Source organism: Eutrigla gurnardus (genome assembly GCF_963514095.1).
Source record: "Eutrigla gurnardus genome assembly, chromosome: 8".
Taxonomy (NCBI): Eukaryota; Metazoa; Chordata; class Actinopteri; order Perciformes; family Triglidae; genus Eutrigla; species Eutrigla gurnardus.
Window position 1 is genome coordinate 25,656,493 of NC_139922.1, and position 27,508 is coordinate 25,684,000.

Genomic DNA, 27,508 nt, shown 5'->3' on the forward strand with positions numbered 1-27,508 from the left:
TGAAACCGAAGGAATCTGACTGGCTTAAAACAACTTTAATTGAAAGCATTAATTCATAACAAATTCAATTAAAGAAATTCATTTAATTTTAACCCCGTCAATTAATCTGGGTTTTATTGACTTTAGAAGAATAGTTTTGCAGAGATTAAAAGTTTCTCCATCGTTTTCACCAAAGACACTTCTTGTGACTTTAAATATTATTAATGACCAGAAATATGTGTGATGCATTCTTTTTGAGTCTGGTTTGGGTCCTCTCACCACCACCAATAAACACATGTATGTATGCAATAGGGAATATATATATAAACGTGTCTACGCAGCACCGTCGTTTTCCTGATGCTTTCTTGTGTTTTTCTAGCTGTTTTTAATAATAATAATAATCTTTATTTCTATAGCAATTTTCTTAACACAGTTACAAAGTGCTTTCCAGAACAACAGAACATAAAACCAAACCCAAAACAGAAACAACAAATAAAACAGTGGGATCAAGAAAGCATCAAATATAAACACTGAGGATAAAATAAATAAGGAAAACATATTAAAAGATCAAGGAGCAATGAAAAAGCCTAGCATCAAATTAAATAATCATGAATGCTTTCCTATTTAAAAAAAAAAAGGTTTTAAGAAGAGATTTAAAAGAAGGTAAAGTTGTGTTGAGTCTGATCTCAGAAGGAAGAGAGTTCCACAGTTTTGGGGCTTGCACAGCAAGTCGGGATCTGGGAACAACCAGCGGAGCTGCATTTGCTGATCTGAGGGAGCACCCAGGCACATAGGGGGTCAATAAATCTTTAATATATTTTGGAGCTAGGCTGTGTAATGTTTTAACAGTGATCATTAAAATTTTGAATCCAATACGGAATTTTACGTGTAGACAATGTAACTTAGCTAGCACAGGAGTGATGTGCTCATATTTCTTGGTGCCTGTTAAAATTTGTGCCGCAGCGTTCTGCACCAGTTGGAGTCGGTGAAGGGAGTTCTTTCTGATACCAACATAAAGTGCATTGCAATAATCTAAGCGTGAGAAAATAGAAGCATGTCAAACCTTGTGTAAATCTGAAGAACATAAAAAAGATCTGATTTTGGAGATATTTTTTAGCTGAAAGAAGCAGGACTGAACAATTTTAGTCTTTACTTGAGTCTCAAAACAGAGATCTGTATCAAACGTTACCCCAAGACTTTATATTTTTTGAAAGGGACCCAAGCTTGCTATGAACCCAGCTGGTAGAGTTCATAGGACCAGTAACTATGATCTCATTTTTGTCCTCATTGAATTTCAAGAAGTTTTGAGACATCCAGCATTTGACATCGTTGAAGCATGAGAGGAGGATGTCTAAGCTGCTGGAGTTATTGGATTCTACTGCTTTACACGAGTAAAAGTGAAAACGTACGTAAGTACGTAGAAAGTATCTCTCTGAAGGTCATTTCTACTGCCGTTTTTATTTTTTTTTTGCAAGACTAATCTGGGGCTGCACGGTGGTGTAGTGGGTAGCATTGTCGCCTCACAGCGGGGTTCGATTCCCGGGTCGGGTTCGGGTTCCTTCTGTGTGGAGTTTGCATGTTCTCCCCGTGTGAGCGTGGGTTCTCTCCGGGTTCTCCGGCTTCCTCCCACAGTCCAAAGACATGCAGGATGGGGGTAGGTTCATTGATGACTCTAAATTGCCCGTAGGTGTGAATGTGAGAGTGAATGGTTGTTTGTCTCTACATGTCGGTCCTGTGATAGACTGGCGACCTGTCCAGGTGTACCCTGCTTTCGCCCAATGACAGCTGGGATCGGCTCCAGCCCCCCCGAGACCCTGAATACAGGATAAGCGGTAGACAATGGATGGATGAATGGATGGATGGATGGATGGATGGATGGATAACTGAATCTGGCATCATATTAATAATACAAATAATATAAAATTCCCCTCAAATGCATTAAAACTAAAGTAATGAGCCTGTTTTGAAAATGTGAGGAGTAAAAAAATTGTTTTATAAAAGTAAAAAGGTGTCAGAAAAATAAAGTACAGATACCTGAAAATTCTACTTGACTACAGTAACAAAGTATTTGTACTTTTGTATTTGTAGTGTCACCTTTGACCCGGGGGGGTTGGTCCTCACTGAGAACTGGATGCAGCAGTGCAGCTCAGTCTTTTGTCGTCGGCGTTAATTTGTCAGATTTCCACAGGAGACCTTCGGGAAGAAGACAGGTTTGTATTTGTTATAAGAATTTTGTATAACCTCATGTCTTAAAGTTTTCTTTGTTCAGGTTACAGCTTTATGTGTTGAACTGTTTATTACTTTAGTATCCCCATGGCTGACCTAAATGTTATCAGAGGCCTGGTAGTCATGATGTCTAGTTCTACATGAAGGTTAACTGTCAGTGACGCGTTATCTCCTGTGCCTTTAAAAGACTCAAGTCACAACAGTTATTTACATTTACATTTACATTTAGGTCATTTAGCAGACGCTTTTGTCCAAAGTGACTTACAATAAGTACATTTGTCAAAAGAAGGAAACAAAGAAACCACAACGTATCATTGCCGATAAAGTAAGAGCTAAAAATAGAACAAGTGTTAGGTCCTCATCTGAGTATTTGAGCACTTCCTCTGTAGCATCCTCACACGTTGTTGCATTGTAACTGCTCCTCTTGTACAAGATTAAAGTCAGACGTCGACTTTACTTCTGTCTCCGATCTCCTCCTTGGGTGAATTTATTTGTTTACGGGAAAATTCTTTTAACAGCTTGTTTCACAATTTCCCGATTTCCTCAAACTCACCTCTGAGACAGAAGCGTGCTCCGTTTACACAGGAGGCCTCCGAAAGTCATGCAGGTCAAAAACAACAGGTTCCCTTCTGAGACATCAGACTCAGTTAAAGGGACACACGGTAACCTTTAGATCATTAAATGCATGAAAATGATCCTCTGTTGGGGAGGGGTGGGGGTGTTTTAGACCGGTCACCACGCTGCTCAAAGAAACACGCACACATATAAGAAAAGAAAAAAACTCAACTCAGATTTAGCAATCAGGAAATACTAGTTACTCATTGCTAAAATAGTTTCTTTCTCTCACAAATTCATGAAATGTATTATAATCTCAGAGACTATTCAAGTGTTTTTCTGGCAAATGTACTACTTACATCTCAGAAAATATCGGGGTTTTTTTCTCAGAAATGCAGATTTTAATCTAGAGTCTTTTTTCTCTGACTTTTACACCACCCCCCCCTCCCTCGGCTCTTTATTTATTTATGTTTAACCACAATGGCTCTTTGTATACGCCATCGTATATCACAGCATGTAAAAGAACCGGAAGCACTTTGAGAAGATTATTGAATAAAATATTGAAATATTAATCAGACAAGTTCTTGGTATTTCTTTTGGGTTCATTCATTGAAATATTAATCACACATTTTAAAAAGAGATTTATAATAATTGATCAATTAGTTTAAAAATAATCCTGATTAACACATTTAAAAAAATCTTTGTAATCGTTAAATATTTTCAATAATTCCTAATTATTTGACACAAGTCGTCTCAAAGGAGATTCCAACATATTTTCTATGAGATTTTATTAATCTGGAGGGAAACTGTTTGTGCAGCAGCTGTAGTACAAAGTAGAAAAGGGTGCAAATGTAACACACTTACAAATTATAACATCAATAATACAAATATCAACAAACCACGACTTTAAGAGGTCAAAAAGTAAGGAGCATACAGATGTTCGACAACTGGCATGTATCTATGGAAATATGCGACATGGCTATATATTACTCCGAAGTATTAATCCTTCATATTTGTAGCTGCCAAAACAAATACTGAACCGTGATTTCCTTCATGCTAACCTGCATATTTTACAAAACAACAAAACAAAATAACTTACTGTGATGATACTAACATAATAAATGATTCAACCAAATAACTTACTGTTATAATAATACCAACTTAAATATAAATTATTTCTGTTAACCAAATAACTTACTTACAATAATAATAATAATACTGACTTGGATAGAAGTGGTAGGAGCAGCTCCAGCCTGAAGCAGATTGTTGTTACTGAGGACAGAACTTCTCATCCCGTCAGACAGATGTTTGTTTGTTTGTTTGTTTGTGTGAAAGTTTCAGATTATTTACTAAATTCAAACCAGCTTTCTTTTGGAGCTAATAGAGAGCAGCATTTTTACTTTTTTTTTTTTTTTACTTTAAGTGTTTTGGGTCGGATGCCTGAAATAAGGTCAGAGGTCAACGAAGCTGAAGAGATTTTTAGCGATTTGTCCTACAGTAAAAACATGAACAACCATTTTGAAAAAAGGCGGTTGCTAAGAAGCGGTGAAACGAGGCCACAGATGTGATCTTTCCGACTTGTCCGCCTGCGATGCTCAAGCTTGTGTGACCGCGGTGGACTTTGTTTGTAGCCTAGCGTCGCATTTAATTTTCCGGCCAATTGCATTCACGCTCATTATTTTGCTGAACAAAACGTGAAGCATCATAAACTTGGGTTCGCTATTCTGCAATAATCCAACTTCCTGTTCGATCTTCAAAAACGCGGCAGCTGTCTAGAATGGATCGTCTTCGGCGCGGCTGGCATCAGATCCGAGGAGTAGAGTAGATTAAATTATCGCCGTCATCACGGAAGGCGCTTGACGAGCCGGCGTTGGAAAAAGTCACCTCAGAGTAGGTGAGTCTGTTTGAGTCTTCAGCCTGCAAAAAGGAAAACAAAGAGAGGTCAAAGAGTTGTGGCTGGTTCAGATCCACGTTTACTAGCAACTACTGTTGCTGTAGTATGTTCATGAATAGGTCTTTAACATCTTTAACCCTGTTTGGCTCAGGGATCAAAAACAGAAACATCACCATGTAGGGCTTCTGGTTCTGAAAGCTTGTATTCTCTCTGCAGGCCATCAGGGGGCGACTCCTCTGACAGCAACTAATGTTTCCTTTCATGCTGCTGTTTTTAAACCCAATGATGAATCATATTGCTATTTTTATATACATTTTTGTCTTACGTTTTTGAATATTGGCTGCTGTGACAACGCTGTGGCCGTTGTCGTCGGCTTCATCTCCGTTTGGATGGGTATATTTGACACGAGCGTGAACTAAAGAGATTTCCACAGGAGACCTGTGCTCTCCGTCCTCTCCGATGTTCTCGTACACTCGGTTGGCCTGTGGGACGGGGGTTTGTATTAAACTCTGCTGGTTTCAAAAACACTCGTGATGCTCGTACGTCTCAGATTCCACCCAAACTCACCTCTGTGACATTGGCAAACTGCGATTCCTCAGGAGGTTCTGGAAAAACACAACAGCATCGTGACAAAAGGGAAGTTGGAGGAGTTGCCGGTCCGTGTGAGGGCGTTTCCTGTGACCTCACCTTTGCGCTTGTGAGCCCGCCTCCTGCAGAACATCAGCACAGCCAGCGAGACGAATACGATGCCGACCAGAGTCCGACCCGCATACAGCAGCACATCTGGAGCAGTTTGAGGAGAACAACAAATTGTTGGTTTATGTTGACACTTCTTGGTGGACGAAGACGAGTCCCGTCCTGCACCTGCATACAGTATACTGTACATATTGTACACATTAAATAAATACATACAGAAACATCATGAGACCTTGTCATGCAGTTTGAGTTGGACATACAATAGGAAATAAACATGCAGATGTAAAAGAGAACCCCTCAAACATAGATACTAGATATATCAGATCTCGGGGTCGATGTTTATCGGCCGGCCGAACGTTAAAAGCTTCATCTATCACACACAGTCTGTGGATCTACCTCTAGTTGATGTTCCCTCAGTGGTTGAAGGTGTGGAGCTTCCTGTAGTGGAGCTCAAACTCTGAGTTGTTGCTGCTGCTGTGGAGGCTGATGGGACTGATGATGAAATGGCCAGAAGAGTCCAGTTGGGTTGAGAAGTGGTCGGAGCTGCAGATACAAAAAAAAAGTCCTGATGAAACTTTCTTCAGACAGGACAAAAACACCAACGATTGTTTTCATTCTCATGTGGGAACTCACCATCTGTAACAAGGATCTCAAACTGCCTGTATTGAAGCTGAGAGGCTAACTCCAGACCACAAGTGTACCGTCCTGAGTCAGACGTAGTCAGCTGTTTGATGCTCACATACAGACCTCCTCCTTCTTCCAAAGAGTCTATATATCTGATGCTGTATCTGTCATTGTGAGCTGTGTCATCAGTTGTTGTAACGAGGAAGTCTTCCTGGTTTTCACATCGTCCCTTACAGAAGAACTTCCTGCTTCCTGTACGAGGAGGTAAGAAGCACGCCACTGTGACGTCTCCTCCGGTTCTGGAATTGAGGGTTTTTTCTTCAGCAGCGTCTCCAAACAGCTGAGCTGTTGAGAAGATGATCAATCAAACAGTCATCGTCTGTAATGAAGATGATGATCCAGTCACACTGGGAGATTACTGCCATCGTAATATCACCATCTACGCATATTGTGATTGAACTAATTCTGACATTTGTAGCACAAACACATTTACATGTCCAGATTTTGAAAAGTAAATTATTAATTTAAATATGTATAATCTTTCTCTTAATGTTTTTGTGAATGAATAAAAAAATACCAGAAAACTGCTAAAACTTTGCACTTTGTTATCAGAAGCACAAACTGTGAAACTGTCACAATTATGTGACAGTTATAAAGTCTTCAAAATGTTCTTCTGCCACTGATCTGAAATGAAAATGACTGATAGATCAGGTGAAACAGTGGTAATGTGTGTAGTGGTGGGAATCGTCAGTCACCTCACGATTCCATTATTAAACGATTCTCTATTTTGGATTTAAATATGTGCTTCATTTTTACACATTAATACAATCAGGTGAATTAAAACCCATTTTTATTTCAGCTCATCAGCGACTTTACAGTTAAAAAAGTTTTCTTCAGACAAGAAGGAAGATTTTCACAAAGTAATAAAAACTCACCATTGACAACAATGACTTCAATCTGCTGGTCTTTTGTTGTCGAGTCTATTGAACGACACCAGTAGAATCCTGAATCAGACTTGGTCAGCTGTGTGATGGTCAGAAAAGCATTTCCTCGTGAAGTTCCTCCTCTCTGTATCCATTCAATACTGTATCGGCCATCCTGAGCTCTGACACCAGCTGTTTCAATAAGAACGTCTTCTCGTCTACATTGACTCTTACAGAAAATCTTCCAGCTTCCAAATGAAGAAGAGGGACACTGAACTCGGAGATTTTCTCCTTCAGTTCTTGTATAGACATCTAAAACAGCGTTTCCATCCTGCAAAGCTGTTGAAAAGACAGACAATCATTATTTAGTGTCTGTACTTTCTGTTAAGTTGCTGCCGTCGGATCAAAACGTGTCCTGCTTCACAACAATACAGACCCACAGTCACACTGGGAGCGGCCCAGTTCAACCAGTTCAGTCTGTGACTGAAGATCGTAGACAACCACATTTTGTCCTTGTTATGCTAGACATTACATGGACGCATTATATCAATACAAATCCTTATCATATATTGTTTTTCTCATACTGTGAACATTTGCACCCTCCCTGCTCAATGACAGCTCTATTTAATTATTAAACATGTATTTTTAATAATTGTATTGGAAATTTCTGTTTTACTTAAGAGTCTGATCCGGCAGCATTTGTTTATTTTCTAGTTTCCCCTTTTCCCGGCTTTTCTCTCTTCTTTTCTCACTTTTCACACAACAGCGAGCCATAAAAGCAGAAACTGTTAGCAGCACGATAATGAAACGCATGTAAAACTGTTCTGACGTCAATAGCGACATTAATTTAGGATATATAACAGTTTATCCACCAGGCACGAAAATACATCATAGCACAACATATAGCAGAACGGCGGTAACGGCACACCAACAAAGCAGGACACCGTGGGAAACTAAAATCAGCATTAAAAAGGTGAGACAAAACAGGAACCCAAGATATTACAGACATTAAAAGAGTTGATGCAACAAACCACAGCAGCTGTGAAACTTTCATCATCAATGTCTAAATACTGCAGGCTTTATTTTGGCTGATCATTGTCACACGTTTCTGCTTTTTGTCTCTTTTTCTGACCAAAGTAGGTGTTTTGAATTTTGGGAAGTTGCAACACAGTCGGCCGGCAGACAGACAGGGTGAAGCAACAGAACACCAGAGAGAAAACAAAAAGGAAACAAAATAGATTCTTACTTTTGAAAACAAGACTAGTGATTCCTCACATATTTGCTCCTTAAATGTCAGGATTCTACACTTTTCTTGGTCATATGTCAAAATCTAAAGCTGCATCCCTAAAAACAAGCACTGGACTGTTTTTCTTAGCTTGGTTGTTTGGAAAGTTACTGATAATAACTGAGTTTGCCTTCCTGATGCATGTTTATTTATGAAGCACTTGTGATGAACTTTAAAGCACAGGTTTATGTTTTCTCTAGTCTCTCCTGAAACAATACACAACAATAAACATGTAGATTGGAACAGTTTGTGGTCTTCTGGCCACACAGCGATCCTTATTAAAGCTGTTTCAAGCTCACGTGAAGCTTCGGCAGGTCTGAATTAGATCAAATCAAGCAAAGCCTCGTATTAACTCAGACAGTAAAGAAATACCAAGTGTGTGTACTCACAGAGGAGGAAGAAGCAGATGGCAGTGTGAAGGACATTCATGTTGATGCCTCTCGTCCTTCTCCACTGACAAAACCAGGAACTTCTTCTTTCTTTAAATGATGAGTCCCTCCTCCAAACACAAGATTTCATGACCCAGATCTGCTCTCCTCCCCCTCCATCAGTCTGTATTTACACTGCAGGGTCTGAGGTCAGCTGCACATGTATGTATGACTTTACAGTAGGACCCGATGATTTCCACGATGTGTTAAACGCGGACGGAATCGCTGAATCTTACAGTGAAAATGGAATCAACTGTAAAACGCGGAATTCTGTGGAATTTGTCAACCTCTGGATACAATTTATACAAATATCTAAAAATGTATGTTTTCTCTTACAATAAGTGTTTGTCACAGCACTTTAGCTGGAAAAGGAAAAAAAATGACATGCTGTTGAGTCTCTACTGTGTTTTAGTGTAATTAATGGGTACATCGCTTCATCCAGCGTCTCTCCTCTCACACTCACAGAAACATTCAGAAATAAATTGATTCCCAACTGAAAGTGAAACGAGTGGATCGACAGATGCGCTGACTTCAGACACAGTAAAAGCATATTTATTCACATTTGTATGGTCTCTGAATGACAAGGCATTAGAATTAGAACTACGAGAATGTTTCTTCAGTAAAAATGCTATAAAATTGAAAAAACAAAAAAGAATTTAGTAAAATAAAACGGAATCTGGAAAAAATAAAAACGGATCTCATAGGACCCTTCTTACCACCGTCATTAAAAACCACTGCATGTTAATGGTCATATTGTGGTGATAAACCACAAATATACAATATACATACAAAATACAGTTATTTGGGTAAAGTTCATATTGATGTCAGATTTCAATGTGACCTTTAAAACCAGTCTTGGTTTATACTACTGTATACTTTATGACAGAAACATGACTCAGCAGAATCACACTCTGATTGGACCAATACAGTAACTGGGGTAATTAAAGTACATTCTTTAGACCTGCAGCTTATCTAATGGAGAGAGGAATTAGATACGGTATTTACATAGTATAGTATTTACATAATCAGGTTCTAAGCAGCTTTAATGTGTCTAAAAGCTAACATGACGGTAACTCTTGTTCAACAGAAGAGAATGGAATAAGACAATGTCTGTTGCTTTTAACTGGTTACCAGCTGGACTTCTTCACTGGTTGTAGTTCTAATACAGTTCTCCTGTCTCTAAATCCTAGTGACGTCTCTGTGTAGAAGTATAGTATTGCATCATATTATGTCTATTATGTAAAAGTAAGTCAGATAAATGTATTTGAGTAAAACGCACAACAGTTATCTCTGAAACGCAGCCGAGTACAAGTACAACATGTGGCGTGAAATGGAAACACTAAATTAACAGAATAAGTTCCACAGCGAACCTCCGGTCCGCCATGTTTGTTCTTCAATTCACCCCGACAACAACTTGAACATGAACATTCTAGTAATTCTGGAAAGTTGGGATGCACCAACATAAGAAGCATTTCCACCGTTAGTAAAGTAAAAAAGATTACTATTACTACCAACGTTCAGTGGTGGACAGTAACGGAGTAAATTTACTCAAGTACTGTACTTAAGTACATATCCAGAGGATTTATACTTTACTTGAGTATTAGATTTCTTTGGTACTTATTACTCTTACTTGAATACATTTCCAAGACAAATACTTTTACTTTTACTCGAGTTAATTTCTAGAAAGGCTGAAAAGTACTCGTTACTTTCAGGTCTGCTCTTTTTCTTTCTTTCTTTTTTTTTTTAAATACTATTGGACACAAGCTGTGTTTGTCAAAGAAGGAACCCTATCACAGTGCACGCTCTCCACTGGGAACCCCCAAAGACTTTTTTACATTTAAAAGCATGTACATTACTGTAGTGAGGGAGCGGCGTGGGGCGGAGGAACTCCCCGGAGTGGGGGGCAATCAGGGGCTGATGCAGTTCACCTGGGAGGGGGAGGAGACTGACGGGGGTCAGTGGCGGCAGTGAAGACAGCTGAGTAGGGGAGTTCGTCGTGTTGATCAGTCCTGTATCAAGGGGGGAGGCCAGAAACCTCCTTTAGGTAGCGAGGGACCAGGGGAGTAGCCGTGCCTTACCTGTGCTCTCATGCAGCGGCCACATCAGTGACGCCGACCACGCTGAATGACTCCACGCCTGCCAGCGGAGCGGCCTGTTCTCCGGTGCACAGCCCAGTTCCATTGCCTAGACCCCACGGGGGGGTCTCGTCACCAGACCGGGGCAGGATAAGTCCTTTATTTTAATGATTTTCATATAAACTTATTTGTAGTCTTGTCAGTTAATGTCAGAGTGTTATATGATTTCCTTCTTAAAGAAAGGTTTTTAATGAACTGACGTCAGTGTGCCAGCGGCCCCGTTAAGGGCAGCCCATTACACTTGCAGCGCTCTGCCTCCCCCTAGTGTTAAGAGTGGGGTTCGACCCGATATGTTGGTCGCTAAGGAGCCAGTGTGCTTTTGAGCTCCCCTGGTGTGTAGTGTGATACCTGTTCCGGTTGCTGTGCAGTGATTTGTGTGCAGTGTCCCTTGTTGGGTGTGTTCTCTTGTGTGCAGTGTTGGTGTCGCCGGATGGTGGAGTACCTGCCTGACCTGCTGGAGCTGCCCTCATTGGTCTGCTGGGTGCAGACGTCCCTAACCTAAAAATGAATTGGAAATAAAGATTGTCTATTGTTATACATATCTGTCTGTGGTGGGTGCTCTCTGACCTCTAATACCGGACCAGACCGGGTTAACAAAGGTGGTGGCAGCTTGACGCTACTCTAAACATCTAAGACCACAAAATGTATTACAGTACCTTTAAAAGCAAGTACTTTTTTACTCTTACTCGAGTACCATGTCGACTGAGCTACTTTTACTTGTAACGGAGTAAATTTTGACCAGTAGTATTTGTACTCTTACTCAAGTACTGGGGTCGAGTACTCTGTCCATCTCTGCCAACGTTACACATTCCTTCACAGACACAGTTGAAATATTAAAATGGAACAAAAGTGCTAACGAGAACAGCCCGAGGAGCTAGCTTAACTTACCGGCTAACTGACGAAGAGGGAAAAACGGCGCTCCTCGAGTCATTTGTAGCTTCTTCCTAAAGTTAACTTTTCACTGTTATCTGTTGAAATGTCTTATATGTATTTAATATTGTACCTCATATCATGTAATTAAATAATAACATGGCGGCTCTGTGAGCCAAGACGACCGTAGCGAAACATCAACGAGATCGCGGCTTCTCTCTCCCTCTCCTTCCGGCCCGCCCTTCACAATAAAAGCCCCGGAAACCCTTCAGACTGGACCGCTACTAACCAGAGGAGCCTATATTAAAAGGTAAAGTAACAAATAGTTTTACATTATAGTTACGTTCATGACTTATTTTTTCTCAAGCTCAATGAGGAGATACAAAAGCGTTTTTGTTTCCCTTTTCCTTTTCTTTTTAACCGGACTTCTTGTCTGTATTTCTATGACATTTTAATTGTAAATTGTTTCACCTTTACTGTATTATTTTACTGTTCGGTGAAGCACTTCACATTGCCTTGATGTATGAAAGGTGCTATACCAATAAAGTTGCCATGTTGCCCTTTGCTCCTCTCTCAAGTTCACTTTCTCTAGCCGGAAATGACACTGATGTACTTCCTGTCAATTTTAGTGAAAGATGGGACTTGAAATGAAAACGAAGGAATCTGACTGGCTTAAAACAACTTTAATTGAAAGCATTAATTCATAACAAATTAAATTAAAGAAATTCATTTAATTTTAACCCCGTCAATTAATCTGGGTTTTATTGACTTTAGAAGAATAGTTTTGCAGAGATTAAAAGTTTCTCCATCGTTTTCACCAAAAACACTTCTTGTGACTTTAAATATTATTAATGACCAGAAATATGTGTGATGCATTCTTTTTGAGTCTGGTTTGGGTCCTCTCACCACCACCAATAAACACACGTATGTATGCAATAGGGAATATATATATAAACGTGTCTACGCAGCACCGTCGTTTTCCTGATGCTTTCTTGTGTTTTTCTTGCTGTTTTTAATAATAATAATAAACTTTAATTCTATAGCACTTTTCTTAACACAGTTACAAAGTGCTTTCCAGAACAACAGAACATAAAACCAAACCCAAAACAGAAACAACAAATAAAACAGTGGGATCAAGAAAGCATCAAATATAAACACTGAGGATAAAATAAATAAGGAAAACATATTAAAAGGTCAAGGAGCAATGAAAAAGCCTAGCATCAAATTAAATAATCATGAACGCTTTCCTATTTAAAAAAAAAAGGTTTTAAGAAGAGATTTAAAAGAAGGTTACCCCAAGACTTTATATTTTTTGAAAGGGACCCAAGCTTGCTATGAACCCAGCTGGTAGAGTTCATAGGACCAGTAACTATGATCTCATTTTTGTCCTCATTGAATTTCAAGAAGTTTTGAGACATCCAGCATTTGACATCGTTGAAGCATGAGAGGAGGATGTCTAAGCTGCTGGAGTTATTGGATTCTACTGCTTTACACGAGTAAAAGTGAAAACGTACGTAAGTAGGACGTAGAAAGTATCTCTCTGAAGGACATTTCTACTGCCGTTTTTTTTTTTTTTTTGCAAGACTAACTGAATCTGGCGCTGCACGGTGGTGTAGTGGGTAGCATTGTCGCCTCACAGCGGGGTTCGATTCCCGGGTCGGGTTCGGGTTCCTTCTGTGTGGAGTTTGCATGTTCTCCCCGTGTGAGCGTGGGTTCTCTCCGGGTTCTCCGGCTTCCTCCCACAGTCCAAAGACATGCAGGATGGGGGTAGGTTCATTGGTGACTCTAAATTGCCCGTAGGTGTGAATGTGAGTGTGAATGGTTGTTTGTCTCTACATGCTGGACCTGTGATAGACTGGCGACCTGTCCAGGTGTACCCTGCCTTCGCCCAATGACAGCTGGGATCGGCTCCAGCCCCCCCGCGACCCTGAATACAGGATAAGCGGTAATGGATGGATGAATGGATGGATGGATGGATGGATAACTGAATCTGGCATCATATTAATAATACAAATAATCTAAAATTCCCCTCAAATGCATTAAAACTAAAGTAATGAGCCTGTTTTGAAAATGTGAGGAGTAAAAAAATTGTTTTATAAAAGTAAAAAGGTGTCAGAAAAATAAAGTACAGATACCTGAAAATTCTACTTGACTACAGTAACAAAGTATTTGTACTTTTGTATTTGTAGTGTCACCTTTGACCCGGGGGGTTGGTCCTCACTGAGAACTGGATGCAGCAGTGCAGCTCAGTCTTTTGTCGTCGGCGTTAATTTGAGAGATTTCCACAGGAGACCTTCGGGAAGAAGACAGGTTTGTATTTGTTATAAGAATTTTGTATAACCTCATGTCTTAAAGTTTCCTTAGTTCAGGTTACAGCTTTATGTGTTGAACTGTTTATTACTTTAGTATCCCCATGGCTGACCTAAATGTTATCAGAGGCCTGGTAGTCATGATGTCTAGTTCTACATGAAGGTTAACTGTCAGTGACGCGTTATCTCCTGTGCCTTTAAAAGACTCAAGTCACAACAGTTATTTACATTTACATTTACATTTACATTTAGGTCATTTAGCAGACGCTTTTGTCCAAAGCGACTTACAATAAGTACATTTGTCAAAAGAAGGAAACAAAGAAACCACAACGTATCATTGCCGATAAAGTAAGAGCTAAAAATAGAACAAGTGTTAGGTCCTCATCTGAGTATTTGAGCACTTCCTCTGTAGCATCCTCACACGTTGTTGCATTGTAACTGCTCCTCTTGTACAAGATTAAAGTCAGACGTCGACTTTACTTCTGTCTCCGATCTCCTTCTTGGGTGAATTTATTCGTTTACGGGAAAATTCTTTTAACAGCTTGTTTCACAATTTCCCGATTTCCTCAAACTCACCTCTGAGACAGAAGCGTGCTCCGTTTACACAGGAGGCCTCCGTAAGTCATGCAGGTCAAAAACAACAGGTTCCCTTCTGAGACATCAGACTCAGTTAAAGGGACACACGGTAACCTTTAGATCATTAAATGCATGAAAATGATCCTCTGTTGGGGAGGGCTGGGGGTGTTTTAGACCGGTCACCACGCTGCTCAAAGAAACACGCACACATATAAGAAAAGAAAAAAACTCAACTCAGATTCAGCAATCAGGAAATACTAGTTCCTCATTGCTAAAATAGTTTCTCTCACAAACTCATGAAATGTATTATAATTAAATACATTAATTAAAAATAATCCTGATTAACACATTTAAAAAAATCTTTATAATCGTTAAATATTTTCAATAATTCCTAATTATTTGACACAAGTCGTCTCAAAGGAGATTCCAACATATTTTTTATGGGATTTTATTAATCTGGAGGGAAACTGTTTGTGCAGCAGCTGTAGTACAAAGTAGAAAAGGGTGCAAATGTAACACACTTACAAATTATAACATCAATAATACAAATATCAACAAACCACGACATTAAGAGGTCAAAAAGTAAGGAGCATACAGATGTTCGACAACTGGCATGTATCTAAATATGCAACATAGCTGTATATTACTCCGAAGTATTAATCCTTCATATTTGTAGCTGCCAAAACAAATACTGAACCGTGATTTCCTTCATGCTAACCTGCATATTTTACAAAACAACATAACAAAATAACTTACTGTGATGTTTCTAACATAATAACTTACTGTTATAATAATACTAACTTAAATATCAATTATTTCTGTTAACCAAATAACTTACTTACAATAATAATAATAATAATAATACTGACTTGGATAGAAGTGGTAAGAGCAGCTCCAGCCTGAAGCAGATTGTTGTTACTGACAACAGAACTTCTCATCACGTCAGACAGATGTTTGTTTGTTTGTTTGTGTGAAAGTTTCAGATTATTTACTAAATTCAAACCAGCTTTCTGTTGGAGCTTCTAGAGAGCAGCATTTTTACTTTTTTTTTTTTTTTACTTTAAGTGGTCGGATGCCTGAAATAAGGTCAGAGGTCAACGAAGCTGAAGAGATTTTTAGCGATTTGTCCTACAGTAAAAACATGAACACCCATTTTGAAAAAAGGCGGTTGCTAAGAAGCAGTGAAACGAGGCCACAGATGTGATCTTTCCGACTTGTCCGCCTGCGATGCTTGTGTGACCGCGGTGGACTTTGTTTGTAGCCTAGCGTCGCATTTAATTTTTCCGGCTGTGGCGGAACGTGGGGGAAGGGGGAAGTTGTCCAACAACGCCACCTGGGAAAGTGCCCCAGGAAATGCGCCCCAGGAAATACACTCAAACCCTGTACTGGGGCTACTACAGTAGGTCACACAGATTCGTTACACCAATTTATAGAGAGGACAAGAGACGGACTTCCAAAAATACAATTGTTTTTATTTAACAATAATTTACTAGGGTAAAAATGAGCACATATGTCTTTTACAACCTGAGTGTCGGCTATATCGCAGTAAACAAACTAAACAAAACAGGAACAGGATTAACGTTAGTGGGGCGGGCAGACTAAAGCAAATCAAACCACAAAAAGAAATACTACAAACCAAATCACCACGTGCCACAGCAAAACAAATTAAGGGATGTGAGATGGGACCACCACCAGGGAAGTCTGCCGCACACTGCACCAACTCCTGTCCCGAACGAAGAGAGCTTGAGCACCCCAGAACCAGTCAGTCTGCAGTGACAACAGAGAGCAGACGCCAACTCCTCACAATGCTGCAACCCAACCAGCACGGCCAACGACACTTGAGAATGACCACATAGGAAACACGCCAAACACACCAAGCAAACCGGAGCACGCCAAGCAAACCGGAGCACGGCAAACCAACGGAGCACGCCAAACAGGTGAACGCCAGAGAGAGAGTGCGCCCCGAGGGAGCGCAGTAATTCAACAGGTGGCACCAATGCGCAATCAAGCACCGGTGGTGCTGATTGAGTGGGCGTGGAGCAGAGCAACCCTCGACCTGCCACATTCCATCCCCGCTTTCTGCGTCGTCGCCCCGACGACGAACTACACTTGAAAAGTACACTAAACTAGGACCAAGGCCTAAACAGGACAGACTGCGAATTTACCACTGGCTGTGCAGGTTCAAGTACCGCATTACCCCTGATGCCAACAGGCTGGGGAAGACGATGAACATTGGAATGTTGACCGGCGGTGGAACGGCCAGTTCGACGCAAGGCCGACTGAGAAGGACTGGACTGACCACTAGAGGAAGGGGACACCGAGTGAGGGCGTTCTAGTTCCGCCCTTGAGCCTGAAGTAGGCTCAGCACTTGCTGGTGTCATCACAGCAGGCCCTGTAGAGCAGGGCTGGGCTGGTGCCTCGGTGGCAGAGGGTGCAGAAGTGTCACGGACCAACAACCATAGCTCACCACCTTCAGGTGAATCCGGGGAGCCTGCAAGCGCTGCCGAATCTGGTGGAAGCGGCGCCCTAGGAGGGTGACAACTGGACATGACCTGGGCCTTCAGCATGTCTCGGTGTACCTGCCGAGCCCTATGCAACTCTTCTACAGGGGCAATGGTGTAAACCGCTCCATCTCCGGATGGGGCTTTCAGCACCTGATAGAGCACTGAGCTCCATTTGTCATGAAGCTTGTGTCGACCCCTAACACCAAGGTCTCGGAGGTAGACGTACTGGCCCACCTGCAAAGGAACCTCCCGAACATGCTGGTCGTGTCGCTCTTTCCGTCGACCTGCAGCAGCCAACATCCTACCACGAGCATTCTCAAATGCCACCTTGAGCCTCGCCTGATGCTCAGTCATCCAATCCTGTACTCCCCCTGGCTCAGCGTCCCGGACCCGGCCCAAAAGAAAGTCCACGGGGAGCCTAGGTTCCCGACCGAACATTAAAAGGAAAGGAGACTCTCCTGTACTTTGATGTGGCGTAGTGTTGTAACAAAACAACACCTGCGGGAGACAAGAAACCCAATCCCGCTTCCGGGAGACTGGCAATGTCCGCAATAGGTCATGAAGAGTTCTGTTAAAGCGTTCACACTGCCCGTTGCCGGCCGGATGGTAAGGAGTAGTTTGTGATTTGGCTACCTCGTACAAGCGGCAGAGTTGTTGGATCAGGGAACTCTCAAAGCTCCGACCCTGGTCGGAATGAATACGATTTGGAACACCAAACCGGAAAAACCATTCGGTCAGTAAGACCTGAGCCACAGTCGCTGCCTGCTGATCTCGGGTTGGGACTGCCACCGTGTATTTACTGAACACAACGGTCATTACCAAGACGCTTTCCAACCCGTTCCGTGAGGGTTCCAACAACGTGAAGTCAATGGCGACAATCTCGTTCGGCCGAGACGCCAGCACGTGGCCCATAAAACTATGGGGAACCGACCCTGAATCTTTGGCAACTTGGCAACGTTCACATGTCTGCACCCACCGTTTGATGTCGGCGGACATCCCTGGCCAGTAACAGCGCAGCCGCACCAATTCCGTGGTGCGCTCGATACCCTGATGGCCATGGTCCTGGTGCAACTGGGTCAGGATCTCCTCCTTAAGAACAGTAGGTAGGACAAGCTGGAAGCACTCTTCCCCCCCATCCGAACGAAAAGTCCGGCGGTACAGCACGCCCTCCTGTTCGACCAAGCGGTCCCACTGTTTCAGGAGTGTCAAAGCAGATGTGGGAAGTTGCTGCCTTTCCTCAACAATAGGCTTAGCCCGCCTCTTCCAAAAGGGCAGAAAATGATCACGCAAAAGAGGATCCACCTCTTGCAAAGAACAAAGGTCTGATGGAGAATGGCCCCGGAAGACAGACACCATCGCCTGGGCTGCATGTACCACTGGGGCAGAGGCTGAAGCTGGCTGGGAGAGTGATGGGACCGAAGTGCCAGGTAAGACATGTTCAGCCAGGCTGGACCCTGACAGATACTGTCGGGAGAGAGCATCAGCATTCCTATTGATGCGTCCGGAGCGATACTTGATCTCAAAATCAAAGACAGCTAGTTGAGAGGCCCACCGCTGCTCTGTGGCTCCCAACTTAGCTGAATTGAGGTAGCTCAACGGGTTGTTGTCTGTGAAAACCACACATTTGTGCCCCAACAAATACTCCCGGAACTTTTCCCCCATTGCCCACTTAAGCGCAAGAAACTCAAGCTTCATCGAACTATAGTTATCCATGTTGCGCTCAGTGGGTCGAAGGCCTCTGCTGGCATATGCTACCGGTCGGACCCCATGATCAGTCTCTTGTGAAAGGACAGCACCCAGGCCACTGAAACTTGCATCAATTTCCAAGATAAATGGGCGTGAAAAATCTGCGTAGGCCAACACTGGGGCCGAGACCAACTTCGCCTTTAAGGCTTCAAAGCTTTGTTCGCACTGGGGTGTCCATGCAGAGCTCAGATCCTGCCCAGATCCTCGCTTGGACCTGGTACCTGCGAGTGTTGCCACCAACTGATGCAGAGGCGGGGCTGCTGCCATTTTGCCACTGCCTCGATCTTGGCAGGGTCTGTGGAAACTCCTTGACTGGAGATGATGTGCCCCAGATAACGGACCTCCTTTTGGAAAAAGGCACACTTTTCAAGTTTCACCTTCAAACCTTCTCTCTGCAGCCAACTGAGGACCACCTCCAGTCTCTGCAACTGTTGTGAGACAGAAGAGGAAAATACAACGATATCATCCAAGTACAAGAGTAGGGATTGGCACTGTTGATCTCCGAACATCCTTTGCATGAGTCTTTGAAAAGTGCTTGGCGCATTGCACAAGCCGAATGGCATCCTGTTCCATTCAAAGAGCCCAAAGGGCGTACAAAAGGCTGTCTTCGGCTTGTCCTGCTCTGCAACAGGAACCTGATTATATCCACTCGCCAAGTCAAGAGTGGTGAACCAGCGAGCTCCGGCAAGGGAATCAAGGCTTTCCTCAATGCGAGGAAGAGGGAATGCGTCCTTCCGTGTCTTGCTATTAAGTAGGCGGTAGTCAATGCACATCCGGAGACTACGATCCTTTTTACGGACGAGGACAATGGGGGAGGCAAAGGGACTATTGCTTTCCCGGATCACTTTGGCTTCAAGCAACTGATCAATGTGAGCCTTCACCTCCTCATACTCAGAGGGGGGGATCCTTCGGTACCGCTGTCTCACTGGAGCCTCGTCAAGCAACGGGATTTCATGAGAAATGAGGTTGGTACAACCCAAGTCACCTTCATGGTTTGAGAAAACTGTCTGATATCTCTGCAACAAAGCATGCACCTCCATCTGTTCTTGTTCTGTTAAAGCAGACAGGTCCATGGCTTGGACCCCGCCCGGTGCCACACCAGAAGCTGCCTGAGATGAGACCGAGGCTGTAGTGGGCTTCACCTCAGTTACACCAGCAGGTAAGCTGACAACCTGGGCCCTACTTAAAACACCAAGACCAGTGCGTGGGTAAAGGAGGACATCGGCCGTCCCCACATTGACCACTGGGACATAAGCTGTACCACGGGTAACCTGGACAAGACAAGGAGACACTAGTAGCCCTGCGGGCAGGCTGGAAGCTTCATTACTCCACCAGGTATGCGTACCGCCCATCTGCCACGAACCCTGGCGAAACCAGTGATGTTCCTCTGGTGTTCTGTGGTGGCCCGATGGCACCGTTGCAAAGCTTCAAGGACAGGTACTGGAGCTTGAACCACTGAGGGAGCATCGAAAAGAGCGGGACCGTACACCGCAAAGAGTTCCCGATAACATCGACGGATGATGTTGCTCCCCAAGATCCCAGGGGCAACAGATGCAACACCAGGAGGGTCTCTTACCACTAAGATCCCACAACCAGGGACCACCTTCCCACATAATGTGACATCCAGCTCCAAATAGCCGATGTAAGGAATACAAAGACCGTTGGCTGCCCGCAGTTGCAGCCAATTACAAGACCGGAGGCGCTCTTGGCCCCATGGCGCGAAATGTTCTACAAAGAAACTTTCAGGGATCGTGGACACCATGGATCCGCTGTCCAACAAGCACGAGACAGTGATCCCACCCATCAGGACATTAATATGTGGACAGGGCACCATTATCCGACCGATGAGGTCTTGTTGCGAGCCTCCAACCTCCCCATCTGAGCTTTGGCTCCTCAGCTCAGTGGGCTTCAGTTTTCCGGCTGGGGTGCGGGGCGCGAAAAACCGACCAGTGGCAGAACCAACACGGGGACGAGGGGGGACCCGCTCCCCGTCACACTCACTGGCATAGTGACCCGGCTGTTGACACCTTCGGCAAATCACAGGACCGTTGCGAGGAGGCCGCGGTGGAAAGGGGCGAGCCTGCAAAGAAGCCATGGTCTGGGCCAACTGGTGAAGCTGTTCCTGTTGACGCTTCAAGAGTATCTTCACTTCACTCAACTCTGAATCATGGGGTGAGACAAGTGGGGCGGGGCGAGAGCTACCCTGTACCCCATACTGCAGACCATAGGCCGAAGGAAGAGAGTGGCTACGTTCCCTTGCACCCCTTGGGGACCCCTCCCTCTCCCATCTAATGGCCTCTCCACGTGTTTCAAGCAAAGAAACAGTGGGGTGGTGGCGAACGAACTGTTTCAATTCCCTGCGAAGGGCACCATCAAACACATGCTCTACGAACTGATCGCGAAGAAGAACTTCAGCATTTGGCAAGGCATCCGGTGCAGACTGTTTAACACGCTCCATCAGGGCCATCAAAGCCAAGGAAAATTCTAACAGCGTCTCACCTTCCTGCTGCTTTCGGGAGAAGAAAGATTGCTGCAGTGTTACGTATGACTGAACACAGCCATAAAGTTCAGTCAAAATAGCCAAAACCTTGGCTGGGTCTTCTCTCTCCACACGGGGGCGATATTTGATCTCCTCTCTGGCCTCCCCTTCCAGATGGTCAAAAATGAAAAAGGCCCGATCGCGAACAGACAGGTGGCGTGCTTGCATACATGCCTGTAATTCCTCTTTCCACTCAACTATGCCTATACCCGTTCTGCCGTTAAACATGGGACATCTACGATCTCTAGGTATAACAACTAACCGTTCAGTGACCAGGGCGCTAGTACCTGCAGCTGGAGGATTACCTGAAGTGACAGAGGGGGGATCCGCTCTGCCTGGGAAGCATCCCTCGCTCGAGACAGCTGCTCGTTGTCTGCTTTAAGCTGTGCCACTTGCTCTCTGAGCTGCTGCAGTTCCTCCTCCATGGCAAACCGCAGAGGCCACACTCACTGCCTTCAAAATGGAGACCTGGTGTTACCACTGGCAGAAAAAGAAGAGAGAAAAGAGAAAGGTGCTGCCGCTCCGTCTTCACTGCTGCCTCAACACACCACCACAAAACGTAACCTAACAAAAACAAAAGAGAAAGAAAGAAAGAAAAGAAACAAACAAAACAAACCCACACTAGTAACAAAAAAATGGAAGTCACGTCTCTGTCCTCTAACAGTGCATCCTGTCAACAACGCCAATTTGTGGCGGAACGTGGGGGAAGGGGGAAGTTGTCCAACAACGCCACCTGGGAAAGTGCCCCAGGAAATGCGCCCCAGGAAATACACTCAAACCCTGTACTGGGGCTACTACAGTAGGTCACACAGATTCGTTACACCAATTTATAGAGAGGACAAGAGACGGACTTCCAAAAATACAATTGTTTTTATTTAACAATAATTTACTAGGGTAAAAATGAGCACATATGTCTTTTACAACCTGAGTGTCGGCTATATCGCAGTAAACAAACTAAACAAAACAGGAACAGGATTAACGTTAGTGGGGCGGGCAGACTAAAGCAAATCAAACCACAAAAAGAAATACTACAAACCAAATCACCACGTGCCACAGCAAAACAAATTAAGGGATGTGAGATGGGACCACCACCAGGGAAGTCTGCCGCACACTGCACCAACTCCTGTCCCGAACGAAGAGAGCTTGAGCACCCCAGAACCAGTCAGTCTGCAGTGACAACAGAGAGCAGACGCCAACTCCTCACAATGCTGCAACCCAACCAGCACGGCCAACGACACTTGAGAATGACCACATAGGAAACACGCCAAACACACCAAGCAAACCGGAGCACGCCAAGCAAACCGGAGCACGGCAAACCAACGGAGCACGCCAAACAGGTGAACGCCAGAGAGAGAGTGCGCCCCGAGGGAGCGCAGTAATTCAACAGGTGGCACCAATGCGCAATCAAGCACCGGTGGTGCTGATTGAGTGGGCGTGGAGCAGAGCAACCCTCGACCTGCCACACGGCCAATTGCATTCACGCTCATTATTTTGCTGAACAAAACGTGAAGCTTCATAAACTTGGGTTCGCTGTTCTGCAATAATCCAATTTCCTGTTCGATCTTCAAAAACGCGGCAGCTGTCTAGAACGGTCGTCTTCGGCGCGGCTGGCATCAGATCCGAGGAGTAGAGTAGATTAAATTATCGCCGTCATCACGGAAGGCGCTTGACGAGCCGGCGTTGGAAAAAGTCACCTCAGAGTAGGTGAGTCTGTTTGAGTCTTCAGCCTGCAAAAAGGAAAACAAAGAGAGGTCAAAGAGTTGTCGCTGGTTCAGATCCAAGTTTACTAGCAACTACTGTTGCTGCAGTATGTTCATGAATAGGTCTTTAACATCTTTAACCCTGTTTGGCTGAGGGATCAAAAACAGAAACATCACCATGGAGGGCTTCTGGTTCTGAAAGCTTGTATTCTCTCTGCAGGCCATCAGGGGGCGACTCCTCTGACAGCAACTAATGTTTCCTTTCATGCTACTGTTTTTGAGCCCAATGATGAATCATATTGCTATTTTTATATACATTTCTGTCTTACGTTTTTGAATATTGGCTGCTGTGACAACGCTGTGGCCGTTGTCGTTGGCTTCATCTCCGTTTGGATGGGTGTATTTGACACGAGCGTGAACTAAAGAGATTTCCACAGGAGACCTGTGCTCTCTGTCCTCTCCGATGTTCTCGTACACTCGGTTGGCCTGTGGGACGGGGGTTTGTATTAAACTCTGCTGGTTTCAAAAACACTTGTGATGCTCGTACGTCTCAGATTCCACCCAAACTCACCTCTGTGACATTGGCAAACTGCGATTCCTCAGGAGGTTCTGGAAAAACACAACAGCATCGTGACAAAAGGGAAGTTGGAGGAGTTGCCGGTCCGTGTGGACGTGTTTCCTGTGACCTCACCTTTGCGCTTGTGAGCCCGCCTCCTGCAGAACATCAGCACGGCCAGCGAGACGAACACGATGCCGACCAGAGTCCGACCCGCATACAGCAGCACATCTGGAGCAGTTTGAGGAGAACAACAAATTGTTGGTTTATGTTGACACTTCTTGGTGGACGAAGACGAGTCCCGTCCTGCCCCTGCATACAGTATACTGTACATATTGTACACATTAGATAAATACATACAGAAACATCATGAGACCTTGTCATGCAGTTTGAGTTTGACATACAATAGGAAATAAACATGCAGATGTAAAAGAGAACCCCTCAAACATAGATACTACTAGATATATTAGATCTCGGGGTCGATGTTTATCGGCCGGCCGAACGTTAAAAGCTTCATCTATCACACACAGTCTTTGGATCTACCTCTAGTTGATGTTCCCTCAGTGGTTGAAGGTGTGGAGCTTCCTGAAGTGGAGCTCAAACTCTGAGTTGTTGCTGCTGCTGTGGAGGCTGATGGGACTGATGATGAAATGGCCAGAAGAGTCCAGTTGGGTTGAGAAGTGGTCGGAGCTGCAGATACAAAAAAAAAAGTCCCGATGAAACTTTCTTCAGACAGGACAGAGACACCAACGAGCGTTTTCATTCTCATGTGGGAACTCACCATCTGTAACAAGGATCTCAAACCAGCTGTATCGAGGTTGAGAGGGAGGTAACTCCAGACCACAAGCGTACCATCCTGAGTCAGACGTAGTCAGCTGTTTGATGCTCACATACAGACCTCCTTCTTCCGAAAAGTCTATATATCTGATGCTGTATCTGTTGTTGTGAGCTGTGCCATCAGTTGTTGTAACGAGGAAGTCTTCCTTGTTTTCACATCGTCCCTTACAGAAGAACTTCCTGCTTCCTGTATGACGAGGTAAGAAGCACGCCACTGTGACGTCTCCTCCGGTTCTGGAATTGAGGGTTTTTTCTTCAGCAGCGAGTCCACGCAGCTGAGCTGTTGAGAAGATGATCAATCAAACAGTCATCGTCTGTAATGAAGATGATGATCCAGTCACACTGGGAGATTACTGGCATCGTAATATCACCATCTACGCATATTGTGATTGAATGAATTCTGACATTTGTAGCACAAACACATTTACATGTCCAGATTTTAAAAAGTAAATTATTTATTTAAATATGTATAATCTTTATTTTAATGTTTTTGTGAATGAATAAAAAAATACCAGAAAACTGCTAAAATCTATTAATGAAAACTTTAATAGAAACACAAACTGTGAAACTGTCACAATTATGTGACAGTTATAAAGTCTTCAAAATGTTCTTCTGCCACTGATCTAAAATTAAAATGACTGATAGATCAGGTGAAACAGTGGTAATGTGTGTAGTGGTGGGAATCATCAGTCACCTCACGATTCCATTATTAAACGATTCTCTATTTTGGATTTAAATATGTGCTTCATTTTTACACATTAATACAATCAGGTGAATTAAAACCCATTTTTATTTCAGCTCATCAGCGACTTTACAGTTAAAAAAGTTTTCTTCAGACAAGAAGGAAGATTTTCACAAAGTAATAAAAACTCACCATTGACAACAATGACTTCAATCTGCTGGGCTGTTGGTATCAAGTCTCTTGAATGACACCAGTAGAATCCTGAATCAGACTTGGTCAGCTGTGTGATGGTCAGAAAAGCATTTCCTCGTGAAGTTCCTCCTCTCTGTATCCATTCAATACCGTATCGGCCATCCTGAGCTCTGACACCAGCTGTTTCAATGAGAACGTCTTCTCCTCTACATTGACTCTTACAGAAAATCTTCCAGCTTCCAAATGAAGAAGAGGGACACTGAACTCGGAGATTTTCTCCTTCAGTTCTTGTATAGACATCTAAAAAGGCGTTTCCATCCTGCAAAGCTGTTGAAAAGACAGACAATCATTATTTAGTGTCTGTACTTTCTGTTAAGTTGCTGCCGTCGGATCAAAACGTGTCCTGCTTCACAACAATACAGATCCACAGTCACACTGGGAGCGGCCCAGTTCAACCAGTTCAGTCTGTGACTGAAGATCGTAGACAACCACATTTTGTCCTTGTTATGCTAGACATTACATGGACACATTATATCAATACAAATCCTTATCATATATTGTTTTTCTCATACTGTGAACATTTGCACCCTCCCTGCTCAATGACAGCTCTATTTAATTATTAAACATATATTTTTAATAATTGTATTGGAAACTTCTGTTTTACTTAAGAGTCTGATCCGGCAGCATTTGTTTATTTTCTAGTTTCCCCTTTTCCCGGCTTTTCTCTCTTCTTTTCTCACTTTTCACACAACAGCGAGCCATAAAAGCAGAAACTGTTAGCAGCACGATAATGAAACGCATGTAAAACTGTTCTGACGTCAATAGCGACATTAATTTAGGATATATAACAGTTTATCCACCAGGCACGAATATACATCATAGCACAGCATATAGCAGAACGGCGGTAACGGCACACCAACAAAGCAGCACACCGTGGGAAACTAAAATCAGCATTAAAAAGGTGAGACAAAACAGGAACCCAAGATATTACAGACATTAAAAGAGTTGATGCAACAAACCACAGCAGCTGTGAAACTTTCATCATCAATGTCTAAATACTGCGGGCTTTATTTTGGCTGATCATTGTCACACGTTTCTGCTTTTTGTTTCTTTTTCTGACCAAAGTAGGTGTTTTGAATTTTGGGAAGTTGCAACACAGTCGGCCGGCAGACAGACAGGGTGAAGCAACAGAACACCAGAGAGAAAACAAAAAGGAAACAAAATAGATTCTTACTTTTGAAAACAAGACTAGTGATTCCTCACATATTTGCTCCTTAAATGTCAGGATTCTACACTTTTCTTGGTCATATGTCAAAATCTAAAGCTGCATCCCTAAAAACAAGCACTGGACTGTTTTTCTTAGCTTGGTTGTTTGGAAAGTTACTGATAATAACTGAGTTTGCCTTCCTGATGCATGTTTATTTATGAAGCACTTGTGATGAATTTTAAAGCACAGGTTCATGTTTTCTCTAGTCTCTCCTGAAACAATACACAACAATAAACATGTAGATTGGAACAGTTTGTGGTCTTCTGGCCACACGGCGATCCTTATTAAAGCTGTTTCAAGCTCACGTGAAGCTTCGGCAAGTCTGAATTAGATCAAATCAAGCGGAGCCTCGTATTAACTCAGACAGTAAAGAAATACCAAGTGTGTGTACTCACAGAGGAGGAAGAAGCAGATGGCAGTGTGAAGGACATTCATGTTGATGCCTCTCGTCCTTCTCCACTGACAAAACCAGGAACTTCTTCTTTCTTTAAATGATGAGTCCCTCCTCCAAACACAAGATTTCATGACCCAGATCTGCTCTCCTCCCCCTCCATCAGTCTGTATTTACACTGCAGGGTCTGAGGTCAGCTGCACATGTATGTATGACTTTACAGTAGGACCCGATGATTTCCACGATGCGTTAAACGCGGACGGAATCGCTGAATCTGACAGTGAAAATGGAATCAACTGTAAAACGCGGAATTCTGTGGAATTTGTCAACCTCTGGATACAATTTATACAAATATCTAAAAATGTATGTTTTCTCTTACAATAAGTGTTTGTCACAGCACTTTAGCTGGAAAAGGAAAAAAAATGACATGCTGTTGAGTCTCTACTGTGTTTTAGTGTAATTAATGGGTACATCGCTTCATCCAGCGTCTCTCCTCTCACACTCACAGAAACATTCAGAAATAAATTGATTCCCAACTTAAAGTGAAACGAGTGGATCGACAGATGCGCTGACTTCAGACACAGTAAAAGCATA

At 43.2% G+C, this 27,508-nt stretch overlaps 2 protein-coding genes across 3 annotated transcripts; both read right to left on the reverse strand.

Annotated features, from left to right (window-relative positions):
• Window positions 1-3,513: 3,513 nt before the first annotated feature.
• On the reverse strand, window positions 3,514-8,642 carry LOC311017663 (uncharacterized protein). The gene is made up of 8 exons (XM_084016157.1): window positions 8,572-8,642; window positions 6,910-7,236; window positions 5,984-6,319; window positions 5,747-5,893; window positions 5,342-5,437; window positions 5,222-5,259; window positions 4,980-5,136; window positions 3,514-4,677 (listed from the first exon to the last, which is right to left on the reverse strand). The coding sequence occupies exons 1-8, from the start codon at window positions 8,609-8,611 to the stop codon at window positions 4,673-4,675; spliced, it is 1,146 nt and encodes a 381-aa protein (XP_083872283.1). The 5' UTR covers window positions 8,612-8,642; the 3' UTR covers window positions 3,514-4,672.
• Window positions 8,643-22,140: 13,498 nt separating this feature from the next.
• Window positions 22,141-26,969, reverse strand: LOC311017661 (polymeric immunoglobulin receptor-like). 2 transcript variants are annotated; one of them, XM_084016154.1, is made up of 8 exons: window positions 26,919-26,969; window positions 25,257-25,583; window positions 24,327-24,662; window positions 24,089-24,184; window positions 23,681-23,776; window positions 23,561-23,598; window positions 23,319-23,475; window positions 22,141-23,016 (listed from the first exon to the last, which is right to left on the reverse strand). In XM_084016154.1, exons 1-8 carry the CDS (start codon window positions 26,956-26,958, stop codon window positions 23,012-23,014), a joined length of 1,095 nt encoding a protein of 364 aa, XP_083872280.1. In that variant the 5' UTR covers window positions 26,959-26,969; the 3' UTR covers window positions 22,141-23,011. The 2 variants fall into 2 exon arrangements, with proteins under 2 accessions (XP_083872280.1, XP_083872279.1); XM_084016153.1 differs by having other exon boundaries at window positions 24,089-24,235.
• Window positions 26,970-27,508: the final 539 nt, after the last annotated feature.